The following is a 15,806-nucleotide window of genomic DNA, read 5'->3' as shown; positions in this document are numbered from 1 at the left end:
TTTTGCCTCCCATTGACTATAATGGAAAATCATAAAACAGTTATATCTTTTTTCTGAGCCTGGCAGGCAAAGTATGACTATTGATGAATGGAAGAGAAAATTCAGTGGTAGAGCAAATTCTTTACTTGCAGAAAGGTTCTAGGTTCAATCCCTGGCATCACCAGGTAGGACTGGGAAATTTTCCTGTCTGAAATCTTTCAGAGATGCTGCCAGTAAGATGTTGGAGGATTTTGTTCAGTCCACATTTGGAAGTGAATTGATTTGCACCTCCCAAACGAATGTGCAGATCAGAACATGGTTCTTCTCCTTCTTATGTGTGTATGTATGTGCGTGTGTATCTCTCTGTGTTTGTGTGTGTGTGTGTGTGTGTCTGCAAAAAAAAAGGTAAAAAGAAAAAGAAAATGCTATTTTGGGCTGCATTAATAGAAGTATAGCTTCCAAATCATGTGAAGTACCGGTTCCCCTCAATTCAGCACTGGTTAGGCCTCATCTTGAGTATTGTGGCCAGTTCTGAGCTCCACAATTCAAGAAGGACACAGACAAGCTGGAGTGTGTTCAGAGGAGGGCAACCAGGATGATCAGGGGTCTGGAAACAAAGCCCTATGAGGAGATACTGAAAGAATTGAGCATGTTTAGCCTGGAGAAAAGAAGGCTGAGGGGAGACACAGTAGCACCCTTCAAATACTTGAAAGGTTGTCACACAAAGGAGGGCCAGGATCTCTTCTTGATCCTCCCAGAGTGCAGGACATGGAATGATGGGCTCAAGTTACAGGAAGCCAGATTCTGACAGTTAGAGCAGTATGACAATGGAACCAATTACCTAGGGAGGTTGTGGGCTTCCACAGTAGAGGCATTTAAGATGCAGCAGGACAGCCATCTGTGGATTCCTGCATTGAGCAGGGGGTTGGATTCAATGGCCTTATAGGCCCCTTCCAACTCTACTATTCTATAATTCTATGGTATCACACTTTTCTGAACATTGCTATGCAATTTTTGGAAAATGCATATAAAATACATATTTTAGGATACAATGCATGTAAAATGTGTATGAATATTTGCACAGATTCCTTTAAAACAAAAACACAAAACCCTCTGCAGATCAATATGGAAATGGCCAGATGCCTGATGCCTTGTATCCACTTAAGGCAGGACTGGATAATCAGTCCTAAGACCAAAGTGTAGGTGGGCTATATACCACAAAGTGATTGCAAAATGGCATACCACAATGTGTGTGTGTGTGTGTGTGTGTGACTGTGTGACAGTAGTGGCATTGGTGGAGAACCCCACTGGTATGTATCCTAAGTCATTTCTTCCTGTCATCACTGACACATAGTTCCTATACATGATGTGAATTTTCCTTCAATGGTGGGCTTCCCCCCCACACACACTTTTTTCTGTTTTAAGATGTAGTATCATTCCTTAAATCTAGAATTAATAGAGATAAATCAAGTGTACTGGTCCTGCAAACCAATATCTTCCTTCCTTCATTGTTTAATATATGCTCAGACAAGGCTATCATTATCGTGAAAACCAGTGCAATGCAATTGAACCTTTACCTCTCTTCCTCCCTGCCCCCCTCCCCAAAGTCTTAAGGTACTTTCTGATACAGTATGTAGTCTTGTCAAAGTGATTCGGAGACACTGTGATAGTAGGTACATATCTGTTATCTAACAGTTGAGTGAGCAGAGGCCTTTACTGCTTCACTAAGCAGAAGCTGTTTTCTGCTCAAACCGTCTGTGTCAAACTCATGACTTGTTCAGCTGCCAGCAATAAAAGTGCTGTATTTTTCACATTTACAAAGGTTGCACAGTGATCAGTTCTACTTCAAAGCTGCACTACATTTCATGTCTTGCAATCCCCTTCTGATCATCTATCTCTTGCCCTTGTTGCAGACTTGGGCTTTCCTTTGCCTATGGGCTAATACTCAGCAGTGGCCAATGAGGTAGTGTGTAGGCAGGGAAGAAACAAGAGGGGGCCCACCAATGAAGAGGAAAGGGGTGCAGCATCCTTACTTGCAGAAGATGGAGTCCAGTGGTGGAGGCAGGTGACAGCTGGAGGTGCACCAGTGCTGATGGATTAGAAATACATCGGCACTGGTCCTGATTTGTTTGGGATTGATAGCTGCTTTTGAGTACATCATGCATGAATCTAGTGTGCTAGTTAATTGTTTTAAGGACTTAAATGTCTGCTTTTCAGACTAACCTATATCCTAATCCATGTACATTCCACAGATGTTCAGTAGGGGGATCATTTAAACTGTAAGCTACAGTAAAAATGGAATAATACTCTCTCTCTCTCTCTCTCTCTCTCTCTCATCTCTTTATATGCCATTTCCTTATGCCTAAAGCACAGACAAAGCACAGGAATTTTGTAAATCTACAAAATGGTGACACCATAGTCAAAAGCAGAATCTAGCTTTCCCAACCAAACAGTGTTGGGTAGGCTAATCAGAAGCAATAGCGGACAGCTCTTCTGTACCCATAGCATTTGTGCAGAAGAAGGAATATTGGCAGGTGCAGTTTGTCAACCATACTGTTGCAAGGTTTAGACAAATTGCACCTGCCAAATGCCTTCTTATGCACAGCTATTAAGGCTACAGGAGCTTTATTCACTATAGAATCTGGGCACCCTGCTGATGAAATATCCAGATTCTTCAGAATATAGGGTTTAATTCTCCTTTTTTTCTTTTCTTAAAGAAACAAAAATTGTTCTCAAAATGGTGATGAAAAACATTAATGCTGTAGCAAATATAGAAATAACACACATGGGAACCTGCAACATTTTGCTAATAACATTTTGGTTTTGTTTTTACACCCAAAGGCATTTGGCTTGTAAATATTCTCTCTCTCTCTCTCTCTCTCTCTCTCTCTCTCTCTCTCTCTCTCTCTCACACACACACACACACACACACACACACACACACACCCCAACCAGTCAGTCTGAACCACATGGCAGGGGAGAGTGGTGGCTCCAATTTTGGTGAGGCAGAGATTTCATTCTGGGTTTTAGTTACAACCAGGCAGGAGTGTAAAGGAAACAAATAGGACCAGCACCTTGGATAGCTCCTTTAGCCTTCTGGCTGGATGTAACTAAAACCCTGCCCTCCCTGCCACATAGACACATTCTTTCTCTCCCATTATTTTCATCTTTGCTGGAAATATGAGGGATTTTTGTTTCATTTATGAAGAATAAGAAAAGAATGCTAGAATTTCTAGGAAGAATGCAGGGAGGAGGGTGAACAAGAAGGTTGATTTCTCCCTACTGGGAAGCTACAATACTCAAACCTCAATTCTTGGAAGGGGGAAGGATAAGGCAGAAACATATCTCATTATGAAAAAAAAATCCAACAATGAGTTCCCCCATATTTTAATATTCTAAGACACACTTTTCCCCCCATATAAACATCTCTAAAAATGGGGTGCATCTTAGAATCGCGGGTGTGTCTTGGGGTGGGTGGGTTTCTGTTGGTGGTACTGAAATTAGTGTGCGTCTTACAATCAATGGCGTCTTACAATCGAAGCAATACAGTACAAGAGGGTAAAATAATTGGACCTTTACTGAGTGGGTTTCCACTGTTTTGTCCAAAGCAAAAGTGATACATGACGTATATTATCACAAAGCACATGGGGGATATCTAAGTAAAATGATATCAAGTGGAAGAGTAGGGCAAGTATGACAGAGATGTAATCTAGATCAGTCAATACTTACATCTGATCTTGCAGTATGGTGCTGCCCAAGAAAGAAAAAGCATGCACTGGCCCTCTTCACACATAAGATTTAAACCAACGTTTAGTGATGCTTGCCTGTGCCTTGGGCTTGTGCATTCCTCCCTTTCCTTCCCCTCCTCTGATGCAGCTGTCTCATTTCCCTTAACTATAGTTAACACTAGCTACAGTTTGTCCACGTTTGGACATAACAAGTTAAGAGTTGTTAGCTAAAAATGGAAGTAATCAGAAGCGTTACTTGCATTCTCAGCTAATGACTCTTAATTTGTTATGTCCAAACTTGGACAAACTGTAGCTAGTGTTAACTATAGTTAAGGGAAATAAGCCAGCTTCAAACCATGGCTAATGATCCTTGCTTGTTTGCTAAACTATAGTTAACACTGACCACAGTTCCCTGTTCAGACATAACAAGTAACCACAGTTAGTTGAACACAAAAACAAATTCTTCCGATTTCCTTGTGGCTGCACTGGAGAAGACGGGAAGAGGGAGCACATGAGCCCAAGGCTTGCACATGTTAACTTGAAAATATGGTGTAGTGTTATGTGCAAACATAGCTAATGTAAAATGGAGTTCATCTTCCTCATATAAGAGCTTTGAGCCCATATTGCTGTGAATATAGACTTTCAAGTTTCTAAGGAGTGTTCATTTGATGGTGAGAATAAAGTGTGTACAACTGAATGTGTGTATGGCTTTCTCCATGTAATTTGGGAAAAGGTTTCTTTCTCTCTAATGTAGTTTTTCCTTGGTGTCAGAAGCCTTTAGAAATGGCACATTTGACAGGTGGGTGGTGACGACTGTCCATGGAATAACAACAGATGACTAGGATAGAGTACGGTACTGTAAATAAACGTTTTGTGCAAGGTAGGCCAAATTCTACATCAAGAAAAGCTGAATTATCTATATACAATATTGAAATCAAAGGAAATTTGCACACATCACTCTGAAGAGAATAGGAATGAGCCACACTGTTCCTATCTACTTCTTGCCCTCTTGCGTGCAAATTCCAAATTTAGAACTGATCATGTGGATAGAGCCCTACATTTCTACAATTGACTGGCCCTATGGTGGTTAAGCCAGATAACTGGGCTGTGTTCTGAGGCCACCTTAAACCATGGCTTTAACCACAGTGAATAAGGCTTTCTGGCTTAACCACCGTAGTTAGAGCCATGGTTTAAGGTGTCTTCTGAACATGGCCTGGCTTTCTGGCTTAACCACTGTGGTTAAAGCTGTGGTTTAAGGCGTCTTCTGAATGAGGCCTATTTTTTGGAACTCTGTTCCTGTTTTCAAATGAACATGCATAGTTTGGGGCCATATGATTCCACTTGTGTTCACTTGGCATCTATGCAATGTATGAAAAATGAGAGAGAGAGAGAGAGAGAGAGAGAGAGACGCTTTGCATATTACTTTTTACACCTAAACATGTATAGTGAGAATGCAACAAACTGATGCTAATAAACATATAGGGATACTTGTCAGAGAGACAGGATTGGCTAACTTGGTTTTGCTTGCATAATAAATTAAAAAGACCTAAGAGAGAAGAGGATATGCATAAGCATTTTTCAGGATTCAAAGAACCATGAACATTTCTTTAATAGTAGGCTTCTTCACATCACACACTGCTTTTGTAACTAAGGGGAGTTCCAAAAGCAGCTTCAGTTACTATTAAAACAAAAAGTAAATAATTCCTGTTCAGGAATGTTGGCTAGCACAAGCTCACTGTGTAAGCTTAAGCATCTCTTTGAATCCCAGCTGCTCTGGTTTTGTTATCTTTAGGATAAGGAAAGTCCTGCTTCCAGTTGTCACTTTCATCCATTTCTTCTAATTATTATTATTATTATTTTGCTGAGCCCAACACATGCATAATTCATAATTCATACATAATTCATAGCTCAGTCTTTGTTCTCTAATGAAATGCTTTCATTGGGATCCCATTACAAACGGCTTCATTCATTCAATGTGCAATGATAACAAGGAGTATGAGGTGTGATTTGTATAATCTGGTTACATGGATCCATTTGCCTACCCACAGCCTCACGGGTTTAATATTCTTCTAAATTAATGATGATTGATTTTTCCCACTAACTTTAATCCTTTTTTCTCCCTCTCTTTGTCAGAGCCACAAACAACCTGCTGCCTTTATAGTCACCCAGCATCCGTTACCCAACACTGTAGCAGATTTCTGGAGGCTGGTGTTTGATTACAACTGTTCCTCTATCGTGATGCTGAATGAAATGGATGCCGCACAAGTAGGTAGATCTTTGAGCTTACAGGTATATGCAAATGAGGCATTTGCAGCAAAGCTAAATAGTCTGGCCAAATGGAAATGGAATAGATTCAAGCTGATTCCTATAAAATATATTCCTGAAAGTATTTATTTTTCTTGTGATCTCAAGGTGCAAGATTGGCCTTCCCTGACAGTCGAGGGCTCTTCCCTAATTATCGTAGTATTCATGGTTGACCAAGACTGCCGCATCTGGTGGCACAGGACTCATTTATTTATTTATTCATTACATTTTAGTACTGCCCATTAGCTGAGGCTCTCTGGGGAGTGCACAATTAAAACCGTAAAATACAAAATTGTCAGATAAATTTTAAATATTAAAAGTTTAAAAAAGGCAATATAGAACCAATTAAGTTAAGGTCCAGGGAAAGCCTATGGAAAAAGGTGTGTTTTCAGGAGGTGTTTAAAAGTTTTTAAGTTTTCCACCTCCCAAACTGCACAAGGGAGGGTTCTCCAGAGGGTGGGTCCCATCACAGAGAAGACCCACCGCTGAAGTTCTTCATGATGGCATTTTGTTCATTTTGGAATGGCCAGCAGGACCTCCTCTGAAAATTGTAGTTGGCGTCTGGGTGTATATAAGGGAAGGAAGTCTGCTAGGTATGCTGGTCCCAAGTTGTTTAGGGCTTTGTAGGATGACAGCATAACCTTGTACGTGGCTCGGTAGCTAACAGGCAGCCAGTGCAGTTCTTTTGAAATGGGTTTTATATCATCAGAGTTAGGTGTCCCTGTGAGCACCATAGCTGCTGTGTTCTGCACTAGCCGCAGCTCCCGAACCACACACATGGGTAGCCCCACATGACTTTATGACTGCCATGATAGTAACAAGGCTGTCTCAACATGTCATTGGCCCAACAACACATACTGTACATTTTGCATCTTTTAAAATCTATTTTAAAGAGTTTTATTCTGTTTTTATTTTATTTTATCTTGTACACTGCTCTGAAATTTTTAATAGGGAGTAGTATATAAATACTGTAAATAAATAAATATAGAAGGATATGCTCTCAATTTGCTTTTTGGGGCAGGAGAATGGTGGTAAATTTCACATCTATTCCATTGTCACAGTTGGATCACTTCCTCCCGAGGTTTAACCTCATAGCAAGGTCCTATGAAAATGGTCCATTCCTGTAGTCTTATAGATTCTGAGGGATTCCAGAGGACTCTAGAGGATTTTCTGGCAGGTCTGGATGATGCTCTTGCCAAACCCCTGGTTGTTCTGTTGAATGCAGAGATAACATCGGTACTTGCTGCTGCTGATAGCAAGTGACAATGAAGTAAAAACAAAAACAAAGAAGGATAGAAGGAAAGAGAAACATTTTGCTCCCCCATGTGTAATAGTAAGCTCACCTGACTGTTCTTAGATTCAGCCCCCCAAAAGTAATTGACATCACTCTACCTCGATATCCTTGATCATTGATATCCTTTCTCCCCCCACCCATCATTTACCCATGTTTTTATATTATTGATCAATCAAGCTCAAGCTTTCCATAATATGACTTATCACTGGATACTTTGGGTTTTCATGTGTAAAAGCTGGTATCTTGCATTTCCCCCTTCCTTCCTTCCTTTGATTTGTAATTTGATTCCTTTTCTCTATGACCAGCTCTGTATGCAGTACTGGCCAGAGAAAACATCCTGTTGTTATGGGCCAATCCAAGTGGAATTTGTTTCTGCTGATATAGATGAAGATATAATCAATAGGATATTCCGGATCTGCAACATGGCAAGGGTAAAAAGATGTCCAGCTTTCTCTCTACACTTTGTGGTTTGATCTCTTCTCTTTCTCAATTGCTTGCTTGCTCTGCTCACAGCGTGGGTTCTCTTAAAACCCCAGACACTGTACCTTGGCATATATCTTGTATCTCTGTAACTGGGATATATCCAATTATGTCTCCTGTCCTTTTTCCCTGGAGTCTACACCTTTCCAAGATACTCTGCCTTTTCCCTGTTTGCCCTTGATTTAAGCTGGGCAGATGCTGCAGCAGGGAACTGGGCAGAATGGCTGAGATGAGCCCAGCCTCTGCCACACAGAGGGTCAGGGAAAGGATCCAAGTCAATTTAACACTGCAAGATAATCACTACAAAGGGCCTACTTGAGGTTATCTGCAGCTGTACTATATAATCTCAAGAGGTTCTCCTTTCACTTTGGAGGAAAATACTGTTGGAATCATTAAATTCATTGTCTAAGACAAAATGGATTACACAGAACCAAAGAGAATCAATATTACACAAATAAAGGCCGTAAGGTTCTAGAGAATGAATATGCAACCTGGTGTCCATCAGATGTTTTGCACTACACCTCCTATAAGCACCAGCACAAATAGCCAAGGGTCAGAGAGATAATGGGAGTTGTAGTCCAAAACATCTGGAGGGTGCCAGGTTGCCCATGCCTACTCTAAAGAATCCTAATTAGATGAATGAAAGTGATGGTTAATGGGGAAAACAAAACGTCTAAGAAGGACTAGTGCTCTCTGTCAGGTAATCACTGTACTTAAACATGCTGTAAGTTACAGACAGTACTAGTGAATAGCAGAGTATACAACAGCTCTTGGTCAGGACACAGCAAAGGCCAATAGTATAAGGCAAGGATTCTTTGTGGTTATAAAAATAAATCCTTTACTGACAGATATAGTTTAGTTATGGCAAAACAATGTACAAATTAATACTCACACATGGTCACAGAAATACAGCTTACATCAAGGATCACAACGATGAGAGTGGTGATGAGAAGAGATTAACAATGGTTCAAAAACACTCTCTTTTATAGACAGCTCTGTACAAATGATGCAACCACTAATTGGCAATCATAGAAAAATGACACTATGCAATAGTCCAATAATTCAATAACTGTCCACCTGCAAAATTGACCTTTAAGTGATTGTCTTCTGCTGACTCCTCACTCCTCACTCCTCACTCCTTCCAGGATTTGCAGGACATTACAGAAATAAAGGAAAAAATAAAAACAGAGTCCATTCCAGGACTCAACACTCTCCTCTGCTAAAATTTCTGCCATTTCCCATCTATAAGAAATTGAAGTCCCCCCATAACTCACCTGTCTCTATACTTTTGTCTTTAGATGTGCCCCATTCAAGATAAATAATGCCTCTAACCACAGACATGACCAATAATGGTCCCTTTAACTTATTCCATATTGGTGTTATTGAGCCTTCAAACTAAGATTCTCTGACTAATGATCTCAGAGAATCCTGCAGTGCCATTGCCAAAGATAACCTTGATGTTCACCACTCCTTTAGAGCAGTTTATCCCACAGATTAGGCACCAACTTTCTATTGATGGTTAAAAAGGAAAGTGTAGTGGACCACAAAAAGAAAAATGCTATTGTACAGCTTCCAATTCCAAGAATTGGGTTTCTCCAAATATTTGTTCATGACTTCAGCAGAGAACCTGTAGATTCTGTTAGGTACCAGCAAACCCCTTTAAGTTGGAGACCATCTCATTTTCTGGCCCTTCCCTTGATATGGCATAACTAGTCTTCCTGAAGCAGGAAATGTGAACTACTATTTCATCAAATCTTCTGACATAATTGCATAATTTAGTGGTCTGTGTGTTTTCTCTGTTAAAGTGCCAACTGGAATAAACACTTCTAGAAATGTTCCTCAAGTACAAAAGAACTGAGGTTACTGTAGCTGCCTTTGGAATTCTTCTGCAGTGAGAAGGAGTTCCATAGGTTCCAACACTTGATCATCTCAGAGTACATGGAAACTTCCTTTGCACAGTCCAACCAGTATGTAATTACTTTCCCTTAGCCCCAAGATGGTTACCGTATCGTACAGCACTTGCAGTATATTGGCTGGCCAGCATACAGAGACATACCTCCTTCCAAGCGTTCTCTCTTGAAGGTGGTCAGACGGCTGGAGAAGTGGCAGGAGCAGTATGATGGGCGAGATGGACGCACTGTGGTCCATTGCCTGTAAGTACTTCTACTCCTTTGTGTTCTGTGCTACATATTGGTTCAGGTCGGGTCCAGGTTATCTGAAAGACTGTATTCTCCCATATGAGCCTGCCTGTGCTCTGAGAACTTCTGGGGAGGCCTTTCTCTCAGTCCCACCAACATCCCAGGCATGCCTGATGGGTATGTGGGAGAGGGCCTTCTCAGTGGCTGCTCTAAGGCTCTGGAACTCCTTTCTCAGGGAGGCTAGACTGGCTCCCTCTATGCTACACTTTCGGAAGCAGGCAAAACCCGTTTTTGTTCCAGCAGGCTTTTGGAACTATTTTTATTTATTTATTTTATTTTATTTATTGCACTTATATACTGCCCCCATAGCCAGGGCTCTCTGGGCAGTTTACAGAAATTATAAAATTAAGATAAAAATGAGTATACAAAATTTAAAATTCTAAAACACAGAACATACACACATAAAGCATTAAGAAACTGTTAAAAATCTAAGCATGTGGGTGATTAAGATGTGCCGCCATATGCCTGAGCAAAGAGGAAAGTCTTAACCTGGCACTGGAAAGATAGCAATGTTGGCACCAGGCGAGCCTTGTCAGGGAGATTGTTCCACAGTCTGGGGGCCACCACCGAAAAGGCCGTGTCCCTCGTTGCCACACTCCAAGCCTCTCTCAGAGTAGGCACCCGGAGGAGGACCTTAGATGTTGAACGTAGTGACCGGGTATATTCACGTTGGGAGAGGCATTCTGTCAGGTTTTGTGGTCCCAAGCCATGTAAGGCTTTTATAGGTCAAAACCAGCACCTTGAATTGGGCTCGGAAACATACAGGCAGCCAGTGCAAGTGGATCAGAGCAGGTGTTATATGGTCGAAACTTCTGGTTCCCGAGATCAATCTGGCCGCTGCATTTTGCACGAGCTGCAGCCTCCAAACTATCTTCAAAGGCAGCCCTACGTAGAGTGCATTGCAGTAATCTAACTTGGAGGTTACCAGAGCATGGACAACTGAAGCCAGGTTATCCCTGTCCAGATAGGGGCGTAGCTGGGCCACCAACCAGAGTTTGTAAAAGGCATTCCGTGCCACCGAGGTCACCTGAGCCTCAAGAGACAATGATGGATCTAAAAGAACCCCCAAGCTATGAACCTGCTCCTTCAGGGTGAGTGCAATCCCATGCAGAATTGGTAGAACACCCCCCATCCTGTCGGCGGAATCAACTACTAACAGCATCTCAGTCTTGTCTGGATTGAGTTTCAGTTTATTAGCCCTCATCCAGTCCATTGTCGCAGCCAGGCACTCTGGAACTGTGTTAATGTATTGAATTCTCCCCCTTTTAAAAAATCTGTTACTGTTTTTTAATAATAATAACAACAACAACAACAACAATAACAACAACATGTTTTTAATTTTACTGCAGGTTTAATTCTATTTTACTTTTGTAAATTTATATTTATATGTTTTAATTGTACATGTTTTAATCTTGTAAACCGCCTTGAGTCCCAGTACTGGGGGAAAAGGCAGGGAATAATAATAATAATAATAATAATAATAATAATAATAATAATAATAATAATAATAGCAGCACAACTGAAAAGCTAGGAAGAATTACCGACTAAATGCATCTTGATGGACTTAGCAGTGTTTGCTGCTTTGATGGAACACCATGCCCAGTGTTTCTAAATGTGTGTGTGTGTATACACATACACACACACACACACACACACATTCTACTGATCCAAACACCACATTATAGAACCGTAGAGCTAGAAACATCATCGAATTTGGGGCACTTCCAGATTAGAAGGGGTTTGTTCCCTCATCCACTGATCGGTCTTGGAGGCCCTATTTGGTGCTGGGCAACTGTGTCTTTATTTTCCCACAATACCCGCTCATGTAGCGTCACTCCAGGGTCTTGACGGAAATTGAATGGTGGGTAGATCCAGCTTGTAAACATGCTGCTTGAAATGTAGCATGTATATAAATTTGCCTCATGTATAAACCATCTCTTCCTTCTATGCCTAGGAATGGTGGTGGCCGCAGCGGCACCTTCTGCGCCATATGCAGTGTGTGTGAAATGATCCAGCAGCAAAACATCATTGATGTGTTCCACATAGTGAAAACCTTACGGAACAACAAATCCAACATGGTGGAAACACTGGTAAGTAGAGCAAGATAGGACAGGGGTACAGAGATGCTTTTGCTGTGAGCCAGTTTAAATTAAATTCTATGCTTCACTTTGGATCCTTCTACGCCTGGGAGTGAAATATGCATGATTACTAATTTGGCATGCTCTTCCTTCCCTCCTAAACATCCATTTTGGACTTTGCTGAATTATGAAAAAGATGACAGTAGACAGCAGCTGTCTCTACAAAATCCTGCTGTGTTTATTTAAAAATACAATTTTATTTATACAAAGTAATAACAAATAAAGAAATCCTATTTGTAGGAGATCATCATCACACTTCTTTTTTAGATATCAAGCAAAATAAGCACATCTGCTGTATTACAGCAGTCATATAGTCAATAAAACATAGGTCACAAATATTCTGATTTCTACATATGTCCTTCAGTATTGGCCCTTCACGCAACTGCATTGTCTCCTCTGTACAGAGATGTTATTGTGCTGTGTGCTACTTTTCCAAGGAAGATAGTGTGTGTGTGTGTGTGTGTGTGTGTGTGTGCATTAGGCCATAGCTAGATGGGGCGATGTCCCGGGGCGATCCCCGAGATCGTCCCTGTGCATTCACATGACGCACAGGGGATCCCGGGAGCAGAGAGGGATGATCCCTCCTTTTCCCCAGGATATTGCCCTACCCTTTCAGCCCGCTTTTTCTGCGGTCTCAGGATTATCGTGAGACTGTGGAACGTGTGGTTGGGCATCGCGGTTTGTCTCGGCTCCTTGTGGTTACTCGCGAGGAGCTGTTAACTGCGCACGGGGCTCAGAGCTCCTCAGGAGCTCTGCACCGATCGGGGGTGGGGTGAGCGGGGAAATGATGATTATTATTATTTTTAAAAAAACCTACCTTTTAGCACACGAGCGCTCATGCACTGCTTCTGTTTTCTAAAAAAACCACCAAAATGGTGTGCATGACGTCCTCTCCCTCCAAGATCATAGCACGCCACATGTAAACAGCGAGGGAGATCTCGCGATGACAATATCGCGAGATCCTCACCCCTCGTCGCGCTAGACCTGTAGGTCTAGCTGAGGTCTTAGACATCTGAAGGCCAACATAGAGGTTGCCATTGGAACCTACTTCTGAGTAGCATGAATAGGACTGCACTGATAGAGACATAACTGATAGAAATGAATGGGAGTTGGCATATATTTTGGGCACATTTCATTCTGGACGTCGAAGATAAAGATTTCACATGGCTTCACTTAGCCATGAAGTATGACTGCCCCCATTAATTTCAATAGGAATAGGATCATTAGCAAGGTATTTTAAGAGTGTCGTGTTTCTTACATGCATACACATAACCACCTCCCAGTAAATTACAAGCCATACATATTTGTGCCATAAGCTAAAGCCATTCAGTTCATACACATAGACCCTTCCCCTGGAAGCCAGGGATGCTCATATTCTCTAGTGTGAGCAACAGTGCAGTATAACTTGATTAAAGGGAATAGGTACCATCCAATGATCATGCAGAGTACTGAGTGCAAATGCTGGGCAGTATCCTACACTTCCCATCGCTAGCACAACAGGAAGCTAGTGTATCCTGAAACAAATGGACACAAGTGAAATGCTTGTTTCCAGAACCAGGTAGATCAGTTGAGCTGGCAGAAGGAGCTCTACTGACATCCCATTTCAGAACCTAGTGTTTCTCTGGTTGCTTTAGCAAGTACTGGCTTCCTATTCTGTTGGCAGTGGGTCGCATGGGTGCAACGGAAACAGTGGGAGTACAGCAGCAGCATTGGATACTGCCCTTTTGAATCCCTGCATGTATAAACATCCATGCCAAAGTAAAGCAGGAGAATGAGTCCCTTAAGCATTGCCTGTTTTTCTCATTGTGCTGTTTCTCTCCCTTTTGTATTTTTTCTTCTCTTCTAGGAACAATATAAATTTGTATATGAGGTTGCCCTGGAATACTTGAGTTCATTTTAGCCCCTGAGGGCAGGGAGCCTGCTGAATTCCAAAAGCCTTGATGTTTGAAGAACACTGGTTCCCCCCCTTACTTCAAAGGAGTCATGGGGTGAAGAGCGTAAAGCTCTTCACCCTTGAGAGAGCCCCCAGGTCAGATCTCAGTGCCATTGGAAGAAGGAGAGATCTGCTGCCGTCTGCTTTCAGGAACATCTCTCACTTTTTAAACAACCTACTGTACAAAATGGGAAAGCAGGAGGCAGGCTGGAAGACTCTGCCTTCTAATCCCTTCTGACTGCTTTTCTCTGCCATTTTGGATGTGTATTTTTGTTCCTCCTTGACACCAATGGGGAGAAAATACTGGGGATAATTCATCGTCTTTCAGCTCCTCATTCTGTTTCCCCACAAATCTTCACTTTATGTTTTTAATTTCATCTATCAGCCATTTGGCAAGGGAGGAAAGCTTCAGCAGACACACATTAAGGCTTTCAGCACAGTAAGCCTTTGTGATCACTTTTTCAAATGAAAAGGCCACCGTCACGAAGCTGTAATTTTTCTGTCTGCTCCCATTGTCTTTGAAGCAGGCCATGGGATCAAGAAGCTTCTGGCTAATTTGCTGCCTTGGTTGTTACACAGTGCTACTAGATTTCCAATGTTCTGCATGGGTTGGTTACATCTTAATGATTTATATTAAGCACTGTTGAAACGGTTCTGTAAAATCACACCTTCTAGCCACCTAAATTGAGGGCACCCTAAAATTACCTCGATGCTTCAAACTATTAGTGTTCTTTGGTTTGTTCTGAAGTTGATTTAATTTTACCATAAATATTTGTTTGTGTGCAGTGTCTCTTTAAAACAGGTTGAAATGGAGGGATGGTCTTAATATATACCTGCTGGGTGTATTACAGTATACTCATCTTGGAGGTTGTTGCCACCATCTATACAGTGTTTTCCTAGGGACAAATTCTCTCATGTGGTAGGGGATGGTCAAGCTGGCAAGCTCAGTAAAGGCTTAATTAACTAATATAATAGGAGGCATTGACTGTAATGACTGCTCTTATAAAAATGGATGATAGCAGTTACACCTTCTGCTGAATGGCATTTTTATGAAAAATGTAACATATATATTCATTCTGAGTTTGGTATAGACAGGTTTACCTTTACAGGTTAGACTTGTCAGTCAAAATACCCCAAACAAGGGCCATGATGACAGAGCTGTCATATCTGACTATGAGAGTGGAGGGGTGTGAATATTCCTTGGAGTTGTCATGACACAGAATAAGGAAGTTTACCTAAAATAAAATTTGACTTTTAGTCTTAACATCTGTGTTATCTGACAACACTGAACAAAGCAGTTCTTAATTGGTTCATGATAAAATGTGGGTTATGCCTCATAACAAAACAAAAAACAACAACACTTTGCTTTTTCAGTTTTGTAAAAGGCAGAAGAAATATGCCAACAGTTCTATACCCTTCACCTCCAAAATAAGAGCTGCTTTGCCTTTCAAAAGGAGAGAATTCTGGTAAAATTTGGGAAGCACATATGAAGAGCATAAATGCTGGTGTATTGGGGGGAAGAGTCAAAGTTATATTCTGCAGATTTTTTTTGTGAAATCTGAAGAAGCAATTTTTTTTAATGAACACCAGACAATTCTGCCTTGTTGCCTCAGGTCAACAATTATATTTTGAAGCTGTAGGGCCATGTGTAAATTGGGTAATACAAAATGGCCAGTTTCAGTTTCATGTGGACCATAAGGACTGCTGAAATGATGTAGGTATTATAGCTATTCAGTATTTTTATATGTCTAG

General features: G+C 41.3%; 1 protein-coding gene across 1 annotated transcript in view; it reads left to right on the top strand.

Annotated features, from left to right (window-relative positions):
• The window catches only part of PTPRT (protein tyrosine phosphatase receptor type T), a 733,605-nt gene extending 718,955 nt beyond the window's left edge, over window positions 1-14,650 (top strand). The window contains exons 29-33 of the mRNA XM_063145462.1: window positions 5,841-5,972; window positions 7,611-7,736; window positions 9,775-9,938; window positions 11,938-12,073; window positions 13,968-14,650. Of these exons, the coding sequence (XP_063001532.1) occupies window positions 5,841-5,972; window positions 7,611-7,736; window positions 9,775-9,938; window positions 11,938-12,073; window positions 13,968-14,021 (612 nt within the window). The 3' untranslated portion in view covers window positions 14,022-14,650. The remainder of the gene's footprint in view (window positions 1-5,840; window positions 5,973-7,610; window positions 7,737-9,774; window positions 9,939-11,937; window positions 12,074-13,967) is intronic.
• The last annotated feature ends 1,156 nt before the right edge of the window (window positions 14,651-15,806 follow it).

Source organism: Elgaria multicarinata, chromosome 1 (genome assembly GCF_023053635.1).
Source record: "Elgaria multicarinata webbii isolate HBS135686 ecotype San Diego chromosome 1, rElgMul1.1.pri, whole genome shotgun sequence".
Taxonomy (NCBI): Eukaryota; Metazoa; Chordata; class Lepidosauria; order Squamata; family Anguidae; genus Elgaria; species Elgaria multicarinata.
This window is presented reverse-complemented; position numbering and strand designations above follow the sequence as displayed.